We start from the raw sequence: 10929 nt of genomic DNA on the forward strand, positions 1-10929 counted from the left end.
TAAAAATAAACTGTTAATTGTATTTAAGGCAAAATCGAGCATTATTTTCCCTTTTTTGCCCTCTGCAGGCCATCTACAAGATGGTAGGCACAGTGATCATGATGCGTATGAACGAGGACGGGCTTACCCCTCAGCAGCGTGTAGACAAGATCTTCTCCAAGATGGACAAGGACCAGAACGATGAGATCACCTTGGAAGAGTTTAAAGAGGCGGCCAAATCCGACCCTTCCATTGTCCTACTGCTGCAGTGTGACATGCAGAAGTAGACTGGGAGGGGTGGAGAAACAGAGCGAGGGTAATAGAGTTGAACTGAAATTAGAGAAGGAAGGAGGCTGAGAGAACAGTGAAGCAGGAGGAGAAAGGGAGGGATGCTGCTAGAGAGAGGAGGAGGAGAAGGAGAGAGGCAGGGAATCTTTCTTTCTCCCTTTCTCTGATGTAGTGATATCTGGAAATAAGCCATGTTTGGAACACGGACCCCCTGATTGATGCCATTCTTTTATCCTGGCTGCCCTGCTGTGCAGCTCTCCTGAAGCACTTCTGCTTCAGTCCAGCTGAGCGTCTTTATAAATTCAGCCCGATCTGTGGAAAGTGGAAATCCCTCCAGCTCTGTTTAGCGCAGATCAAAGAAATAAAATACAGATTTACATAGGAAATAGTCTCAGTCAGATGTTCATGCTGTCAGGCTATGTGCCTAGTGTGCGATATTACAAGGCTGCACCACAACTGAAGTATAAAGATCACATCATTTTTTAATCTGCTTTTTTATTTGTGTAACATGTACACTGTTTTCAAGACTTACAACATGTAAATGTAAAGTAGCTTACTTCCAAATTATGTAAACTAACTAATAATATTGACAGCACTATAGATGTATCCAAATTCATGGGCTGCATCCTCCTGAGGACCCGGCCTTCGCAGTCTACGCGGGCCGGGTCCTCAGAAGGTCGGGTAGCCCGTAAGCAAACGTAAAATTGGACCGTCTAGCCTTCAGATTTGCGTCACCGCTGTCTCGGTGGAGTTTAATAAACTCAGCTGTCTGCTCCTTGCTATCTAAAATATAACAGGACACTGGTGTAAATTCTCGACCATCTCACACTTCTGTTTAATCGGTTTTCTGTTTGACGTTTATTCAGCTGTGTGAAAACCACCCGGGGGATTAAAAAAGTTTTTTTTTATCTAATCTAATAACTTTAATCTCAGACAAACCGATTTACTCACGAACAAATAAAACACTGAAAAAAGCCAAACAATAACATTTTTAGGTTATCTAAGTGACTTATATATTACGTTTAACCTGAGTAGCGAAAGACCACGGTGATCTGAAAATGATGTGCCGGGATTTTGTCGTTCTCAGCGGCTTCAGTGACCATCGAGCTCCCGGCTAGCTATCGGGCTGTTGGGTAACAGACGTCTCCGAAAACGTCGAAGCACTTTTGCAAACGTGATATCCTGATAAACCGAGCAGATATTTGAAGTTTTACACAGCTAGATTCTCGCCTGAAAATATGTTAAAAGTTTATTTTGTGACCCAGAAAGAGTAATAAGAGTAATATTAAAAACTTAGTAGCAGCCGCCAATGTTGAAAACTCGAATTGGCTGAGCCGTGCTATGAATTCTTGGATATGGTGGGCAACGAAGGACACACCCGACCCATCCTTCAAATTTGGGAAAAATGAGGACGCATTTGTCAGCTGCATTCGGAGGAGTCTACGAATGGACAGCTTTTGTCGCGTCGCTGTGACATAATCGGCCTACAAATGCGGCCTCAGGAGGATGCAGCCCATGAATTTGGACACCCCCTCTTATAGAGTCAAGAGATGCTAGCTTAGCATAGCATGTAAACTGATAACCAGGGAAACAGCTAGCCTGGTTGCAGTTTTATGACCAACTCTTAGAACGAAATAGAATACAACACAAACTCCATATTAGGATAACAAAAAACTAAAGTGTCTTATTTTGCTAGAGGCAATATTAGTAAGCAAGCAAGCAAGCTACAGTTAACTAGCTGGGTCCCAAGCACAAATACACAACATGAATAACTTAATCTGCAGTAATGGTTAACACAAAGGTGGTTAGCTGGCTACCTAGCTTTGGTTTCCAAGTGTTACTTGTACGGATGTACAAGATGGACTTAAGGTTCAGCAAGGACATTCAAATTCTAAGTTTGCAATGATTGGAATGATTTATTGTAGTGCATTGATTCTTAAATCAATTAACTACAAAACATCCTTCCTAAGAAAAATGTACAGTTACCGCCGCTCTGAGAAGGGAGCAGGGGGGAAGCAGCGGCTTCGCTCATGCGCGATTCATTTGCAGTTTGTAGTGTAGGGGTGAATATCTCCTGCTCTGACATCAGCTGAGGGGGACTGCTGCGTGAGGACTACCTGCCGCCAAAGGCGAGGTGCCCACGGCTTGTTTAGAGTAAGAGCGATACGTGCTTTCACGTGGAAAAGTCATCATAAGTCTCCAATAACACCAGAAAAAGTTGCCAGATTTGTCGCTAGTCGCTTTTTGGAAAAAAAAAGTCACTAAGGGGGTCTGAAAACTCCCTAAATATAGCAACAAAGTTGCTAAGTTGGCAACACTGCCCCTGAGTCTTTTTTGCTATGCTAAGTGTTGCATGGCCCCAGCTTACCCTAGAGACATTAGAGGGGTATTAAATGAGCACAGGGTGAATAGTGGTGCAGTAGTTAGCACTTCACATCGCTCCTGTTGGGGCCATCCTGTGTGGCTTCTCTTAAGGTACTCTGACTTCCTCCCACAGACAGTGGTTGTTCTGTGTTGGTCATAGGTGCAAATGTGAGTGTCACTGGTTGTCTGTCTCAATGTTTTTGCTCCGTAATAGTCTAGCAGCATGTACAGGGTGTGCCCTAAGATAACTGGAATAGACTCTAGTCCTCCCATGAACCTCAGTTGGATAAGTGGTTAAGAAAGTGGGTGGAAAAATTAAAATGTTGCTTTAATATCTAATTAGATCCAAGTATAAGCTCTGCCAACAGCTCAACAGTCCATGTTTAGATGATATACTCTATGGGCTGTTTTGTCTTATATTAGACCAACAAGGACCCGTTGAACATTAAGAAAGATGTTATGTGTTGCTAGAGGGAGAGAGAGTTGTGTAAATGAAAGGTACTCCGTGTGTTTGTCTTTTGTGATGTCTCTACGTGTGTATATGAATTCTAGTATATATTTGTTCAGAACACACTTCATAAAGCCAGGTCAAACCACCCTGTCTGCAGGTGTTTGTGCATGAATGTGCTGCAGCAATCATTAGTCCTTTTACAGCCAAACACACAGCCAGTTATATGGCAGTTGTAACACATTACAGCACAGTGTCCACAAGCTTTACTCTTTAAATATGAGACAGGGAGGTGATTTGAGTCTCAGCATGGTGAGGCATACTGATGTACTGCTCAGTGACTTGTGGCTGCGTCTAAAAGTTTTCCACATTCGATTTAAAAAATCAATATGTAATCAGAAAGGTTAACATACATTATGTTTTCATAAAAGGTTAATAATCAAGTTAAACTTAATTTTATCTTCCAGATAATATAATCAGACCTTTCTTGAGCAGGTGCTCCCTTCATGGCCTGCTTTATAATTATTTTATGCAATGATGTCTTGACAACTGACAGTTACATTAGCCTGCCATTTGCTACCATGTGTAGAAATATAAGATATTTTTATGGTTTCTATTAGCTCTCTGATGGCAAGGGTTTTTTACTGCCAGAAATATGCATGTGCTCTTTTGGTGCATATTTCTCTGTAATAATCACTTAATGGCTACAATCATTGTAGAAAATAACTTCTTCTGGTATTTTTTTGTTTTTTAGAGTAAAACAATCCCAAATCTTTGCTTACCTGTTTAATCAGGACCTTTTTGAGTCTGCTTTGACATAAATAATAGTTTGGAAACATGGGGTCAGAGCACCCTGAGAAAAACAGCTGTAAGATTCAGCTGCTCTTTCATTCGTTATTTCATTAACAAGTTTAATTTTCATACTGTTAGATCTTGTTAAGTCTGGTTTGTGAGCACTGTTTTGTCTAATAATGGACAGCATGTTCTGTTGGCTGTTAAAGTACCTTTAGCTTGCTTACTGTTGCTGCTACATCTGCAAGCTGCTTTGCAACCCACCTCTAGCCCAACACTAGTGCCATGTCAATGTTGTGTGCTTTGTTCTGTACCAAGGGTCTTGTTGCTCCTCTCCACTAATGCACGAGGAAGGATAGGAGATCCTGAGAAAAGAGCCCAACTGCTAAATATAAATCACTCTATTTGGGAAAAATATATTTTTTAAATAGTCCTGACTGAAATAAAAAAAACATGCATCTTGATATAAAACATCCTTTTCTGAGACCAGCAATTTGAGCCGCAGGAGCAGCATGGAGTCGGGATAATCAGGACGGTAATTGCAGACCTTATGACACAAACTGTATTTCTCAGAAAGGCCAAAGCTGCCTCCATGATTCACTGTTGTTTCACATTAAAAGCTGAAACAGGCATCCCCTCTCCTCTTCTCCCCCCTTTTTTGTCTTCTTCCTCTTTAAATGTCAGGGAGGAAACGCTTTGATAATAGGTGGAGGGGGGAGGAACTTTTCTGAACTCAGCTTAGATCTAAAATCAATGTGAAATAGAGCAAAACGCTGAAGTGAATATGAATGAAAGCAGGTAGCCAGGAGGGGAATTACTGTAGATAACTCGTGTTTGCAGTGGTGCACAGACATGAGAGTGGTATCAGTTTTGTTTAAATCTCAGTGAGAAAATAAATGTTCCCCCATTAAAATTAAAAACTGTTATTGTCACAGTTTAACTGTGAATCAGTTTAAGTGGCTGATTCATCAGTCTTGAAATCGAGCTGCATTTTTTGAAGGAAGTAAATACTACAGTGGCCTTTTTATTAGTTAAAAAATGGTTGGAAACCAGAGGATCAAACAAAGTGCAATAGCTAAAATTACAATCTAATCAACATCACGATCCAAACAATCATTAAACCCTTGTGTCTTAAATTTTAAAATACAAAAATAATATCTTATAAAAAAAGCATGACAGCATCTTTCAATTTAGCACCTCTGAAAGCCTTTAGAAGTGTCTTGATTCTTCCAGTCACACCTTTTGCACAAAAATATTGTGTTCCTGTCCTGTCAGCCAATCAGATTACCTCCTCCTTCTCAACATCCTCCCTCCCTAAAGCTACAGAAAGAGTGTCCGTTGTGTGATACTGTAACGATAAACTTACATGTACATTATAATACGACTGTAATCGTATTTATGAATATAAACAAATATATGTAAATGTACCACTAGCTTAGACCTAATTTCATATGATGAAACAGCTACTGTGTGTGTGTGCGTGAGAGAGAGACACAGAGAGAGAGAGTGTGCGTGAAAGAGTGAGGTTAGTATGTGCGGCGTTTGCGCGAGTGCTCACGTGTTTTGTATTTGTATCATTTGTGGAAAAAGAGATGCCTCTGTCTAGTTTAACTTTGTAAAAATCACTGAGTATTATTCCCCATAATACATTTGCTTTTGTGGTCCGCTGGTATATATTCAGTATGTACTGTGCTGTCTCTAACATGGGACATGTTGTTTTGTTAACTTACAGTTGCAGTTCTACAGGTTACACTCATATGTGGAGTTCGTTGAGCAGGGGGAACCTGAAGGTGTGAGGAGAGGTGTGTCAGTTGGAAGAATGATTAAGAAATATAGTCCTGTGTCACAGTGTCACCCAGTGGATGAAAATATAATGCCACACCTTACTGTACAGTCTCTGTTTATGATGTAATGAACATGCCGGAAGATCAAATGTTAAACATGGATAAAGTTGTGTTTTTCTCAAAAGAAGTGCAGAAATCTGAAAGTAAATGAACATGTTTCTCTCAGCTTGTGTCATTGGTTTGAGTCTGCAAAGAGACACCAATGTGGACTTTAATATTTAAAACAAATAAATGACATCACATTCTTTTTTATGACAAAATGCTTTTTTATTTAAAAGTTTTCAGCAGCATATATATATACATATGTAATGAGTATATGTGGAAAAACTGGAAAAACTATAAGTGAATTTTACTTTAGCTCTCATCCCTCTCCCAGAATATAGAGATTTTTAGCTAGTTGTTAATTGCTAGTCAAGAAACAAGCTAACCTACAGAGTTTACATTCCAAATTGCAAACTTTATTAGTTATCATAGGTTAGAGATTGTAAACAATGTTGTTTAAGGGAACTTTGGAGAAGAGACTGGTGTTGTTAACCAGCTAAAGGATGTTGCTGCTGGTATTTGAGATATCTAAACATTCAAATACTAGCACTAAACTAGCTCTAAGTTTATGCTAACTGTACACTGGGTGTGTGTAAATAAGTATTTCCTACAGTGTTCCCCATGGCAACTTTATTGGTGATAATACTACGTGTTAGTATTGCAATAATGAGATGTTGCAACCAACATCCAAAAAACCTGTCATTGCAACTATAAGGCTCCTGTGTGCAACTGAAACCTGTAGATTTAAGTAAACCAAATCTCAGTTTTCAACTCAGTTGTCCCATTTTTCAAAATGAAAATTGCAGTCAGAGTAAATTGAAAGCTGATACACAAAAATAATTCAAACTAGATTGTCTGTCTTCTCTGGAAGATGTTTTTAGACTTGTTTTTAAGTAAACCAGTGAAGTTAGGAACTACAGGACCGCACGGTCTATCTGCTTTGGTGCTTATTGCTTTGTTGTTTTGACTTGCTACATTATTGTCATCAGCTTGGTTAATCATCCAATTTTCTATTGACCAATATGCGGTCAAATGCTTTGATTAGAACAGATTGGCTCGCAAAGTGGCTTCATAGTGTGCTGATGTCTGCTGCTGATTAGATACCGTCCATCCTAATTAGCCCCACATCGAAGCTGGGGAGCCACTTTTACTTTCAGCCCTGAGATTTGCAGACACAAGAGGCTTTTGTTTTTGTGATTACTTTGTCATGCAATGCCCAACTCAAATATACGTTGAAAGCTAGCCGTGCCAAGGACAGGATTGCGTTGTGATGACTGCTGCGGTTGTAATAGGCACGTACACACCGAGCTCGTGACATGAATATAAATGCTTCATTTTGACGGAGGCTCATTTGTGCTCTTTTGTGTGATCTAATTAAATTCAACCTTTCTCTTTGATGTTCACATAAATGTCTGATTGTCCAGTTGGATAAGTTTTTGGTTTTCTTTTGTTTTCAATATTGTTAGACTCCTAGAACAAAGACGATGTCATTATTTTTGTTACATAGAATAAAACACGTGGATGTTGAGAGTGACTTCTTGTTTTGGTGTTTCCTTCGGACTGCATCTTCATACATTTCAGCGTTCTCTCTCTTCCCTTTCTCTCTTATGCTCACACACAACATAAGCATGAGTCACCATCTAGCAGTGATGTCACATTGCTGCAGTGATGTCACCATTCATGCTGTTCTCATGGTAACCGTGCCCAGGCCAAAGCGCAGGGATACGAGTACACAAAACACGCTGCTTCACTCCATGTATTGATGCATAAGCGTGGAAATTTTAGGACTCCAAAAATTAATGTCACCTCCGGTATCCGCAGACTCTCATTCACTCAGCTGGATGGCGAGGACAAATAATGGAACACGATGAAATGACTCATGAGATTTGAGCTTCGGATTGCTCTCTGTAAGACCTGGAAACACAAAAACGACACATTTTATGCACTTGTTTTAGTGCCTGTATCTTTACAGGACTCTGTATTTGTGGAAACATATAAAGACAGAAGCCCCAGAAACCCATCACAGCGATATTATCAGCTCTCTGCTTTTGGTTCACTCCTCGGTTTAAACTGCACTTACTTGGCCCTTTTTCCATCACTCATTCCCTAGCCATCCATCACGGATCGATATAAATCTATTCTGAGCCTTGTTGCATCAGGCTTCAGCTCAGTGGAAAGCCAAACAGCCCAAATGTGCACACACACAGGCTGTGAGCAGCAGAGAAACCGTGAATCACACTGCAGCAATAGAGGTCACGGTGAAGGGGGGGTGCAGTTTGCCGAGCAGCCACCAGATGGAGCTGTGAGCCAAGTCAGCTAACAGTCCTAACAGCATGTCGGTGACATTTTAAAAGAAAGTCCTCACAAAGACCACGCAAAGGTCATTGTTTCATTCCCCAGCTGCGGTCTTGTTTCCATGTAAAAGCAAAATGGTACAAGAGGAGGACAAAGGTAAAGACATAAGAATAAGTTCTATTTTTTTTTTGGTAGAACGATAATAAGCGATATTCAATGCAAAAATAATTATTTTCTCAATAATGAGTTACCTCAGGGATGCTAAACACATTTTACACCGTAAAATTACAGAAAAGGATCTGGCAGCTCTTTCTCAGACTGTCCTGTAATTATAATTTTTCCGTGTTGTGCCCTGAGTGCACAGGAATGGATGAGGAGAAGAAAGGAAAAAAGAGCTACTACATCCTTTCAGCATAAATACTAGCACTGACAGAGCAACACTGACGCTTTTTTAATATACTTATTCACAGCAAGTTGCATTATAAATCCAGCTCACATTACAGAGTATAACTGCAACATCTGCAAGTGTTAGATAGTTTGACAGAGCATGAACATGTTGAAATATTCGCACACGTATTAAACTTAAGAGTTTGGCATCAACCCTTCATCTCACTTAGGGTTCTCTAATATAACATGGTATACAGCTTTATAAAAACCCTATTATGACTGTTGTGAAGAAAACTCCTTCAGCTGTTGTCCCTCCATCCTCTGTCTCCCATCAGCCATATGTCCAGTTATTCAGTTAAAGGGTGATCACTGGTCCAGGTATCCCTAGAACACCGGCCACCACATGTTGACTAGTAAACAGTGTTAAAGAAGGAGTAAGCAACACCGATTTCTTGGATCGAAATGTATTAATGCAAAGGTTAAATAACACTAAGGGAAAGGCTACAATAGAATGAGTTCACAAGGAGCAGATGACCATTTGGTAAGTTGAGAACTTGAAGTCGATGAGGAGGTTGAAGAGGTGACGTAATGGAGAGGGCGAGGATGAGGAGTCAGAAACAGTAGTGAGTACTGTACAGCTCTGCTCTATATCACCTATACTCCGGGTGCCTCTCTGTCTTTCCTCTGGATGAAGCTGGAAGCTCTTATACTGATTTTTTTGTGCAACTTTGCATGCTTTTCTTCTAACCCCTAATCCTAACCCTTTTTCATAGCGCATCGTGTTCTGCATTCTGATTGGCTGTAGACCATTGTCAATCACTCTCCTGCCATGTCTCCTTACAGTACAGAATGCATTCATCTTGTCAAATTTACATGACTCTTTCATTGCTAGCAGTGTGACTCTGAAGTGCTGTACTGTATGTTTGTAAGTTGTAAGTCCCCAACAAACACAACAATGTCGATTAAACATTTGCACCGCCCCATCGCCTGCAGTAGCACCCAAAAGGCAGAGGAAGATGCTAACCATCGCACAAAAAGTTGGACTTCTGGACATGCTAATGGAAGGTAGAAGTTACCGTATGTTTCGGAGTATAAGGCACATTAAGCGAAACAAAACAGTCAGATAAGTCAATCTTTACTCAACTCATTCTTCTTGCTTCCTCTACTTCTGTACCATTGACCGATTAATGTTGAATTCTCTCGCAGCTGCTCTATTCCCATGTTCTGGACCTACGAAGGTTTGAGTGTTTAAACAAGAGAGAAAAGTGTGAAAATGTTCATGGCTGTCTGAGAAAAGTGTATAAAGTGTGTAGTGAGGGGTTCTATGGCCTTAAAACATCTATAATAATTGTAAAAAATAAAGTTGGCTACTTCGTGGATTTCACCTATCGTGGGTTATTTTTAGAGCATAACTCCCGCGATAAACGAGGGACGACTGTAAGTCATCATTGGTGACTACGGAAACCCTACCCACCTAATCTAACCCATGGCAATGACAAGATTACATCTACGAGGTGGGAACTCAGACTCTGACCCTGCTGCATATGCATTTCCGTTATATTCAAAGCAAGTCTTATTTTTTGTGCTTGATATTGAAATGAAGTGACGGCACCTGGGTTTAAAAAACAGTGAAACTTCTGTAAGTCACCTGTGAGCTATCATGTTTGGGGGTTTCACAAATCTGGCCCTGTGTGACAAAATTTTGGTGAACTTTCTTTGTTAGTCTTTTGTGAATTCAGAAAAAAAAACTAATATCTTTTTCTAAATCCAAGTTAAAACATGTAATACTTTGGTTGTTTTTTTGTTTTGTTTTTTTTACATTTAGCCTAAAACATTTATGAACTTGTAATTTTTGTGTGTGTGTAAAATACAGCAACAAACCACAGCAGCACTGAGCTCGATGCTGGGCTGTGTTATTAGGAGTACAGCCACTAATGGGCCTGCATTTTACTGAGTGTGCAACCTTGGTTTAAATGAAGGTTACATCCATTATGTGCTACCTTTAGGCTAATCTATCCCCATTCCCTTAACACCCCTCCCTCACTGCCTCTTATGCTCGCTCGCAGCCAGTAGTCGAGCATTTATTGTTTAAAAAGTCTAAATCTATTTACATGTTTCTAAAAACACAGAGTTAGCTAATGTTATAATATGATAATTCCACTTTTTTCTCTAATGATTTGTCCAATCTTTCACCTGACTGGCCTTCACCAATCAAGTCACGTGGTTAAAAAAAAAAAAAAGCAGGCTGGTTTGCCACTAGATAAAATGGCTCATCACTAAGGCTATTTTTTGCTGTGTACTTACCGTGTGCCTGAGCATCCCATGAGCCTCTGGGGCAAACTGCATCGTCAACACCAGAGGGATGGTGTTGTTGGCGGGGAGGGGGGTGTAGAGGAGGGGCCGCGCTGAATAAGGAAGTGGGGTTGCGATTGGTCGGCAGGAGGGGAACAAATGACACCAGGGAGCCGAGAGAGTGATTGAATGGGACAG

The 10929-nt window shown here is 40.4% G+C and overlaps 1 protein-coding gene and 1 long non-coding RNA gene across 2 annotated transcripts in view; one reads left to right on the top strand and one right to left on the bottom strand.

Moving 5' to 3' along the window:
• The window catches only part of LOC146493697 (hippocalcin-like protein 4), a 28516-nt gene extending 23218 nt beyond the window's left edge, over positions 1-5298 (top strand). The window contains exon 4 of the mRNA XM_085148784.1: positions 69-5298. Within this exon, the coding sequence (XP_085004910.1) occupies positions 69-266 (198 nt within the window). The 3' untranslated portion in view covers positions 267-5298. The remainder of the gene's footprint in view (positions 1-68) is intronic.
• LOC146493698 (uncharacterized) lies at positions 1717-10832 on the bottom strand. Its single transcript, XR_014871957.1, has 2 exons — positions 10744-10832; positions 1717-7671 (listed from the first exon to the last, which is right to left on the bottom strand). It is a non-coding gene; the product is annotated as an uncharacterized LOC146493698 (long non-coding RNA).
• Positions 10833-10929: the final 97 nt, after the last annotated feature.

This window comes from Neolamprologus multifasciatus, chromosome 22, assembly GCF_963576455.1.
Source record: "Neolamprologus multifasciatus chromosome 22, fNeoMul1.2, whole genome shotgun sequence".
In the NCBI taxonomy this organism is placed as follows: Eukaryota; Metazoa; Chordata; class Actinopteri; order Cichliformes; family Cichlidae; genus Neolamprologus; species Neolamprologus multifasciatus.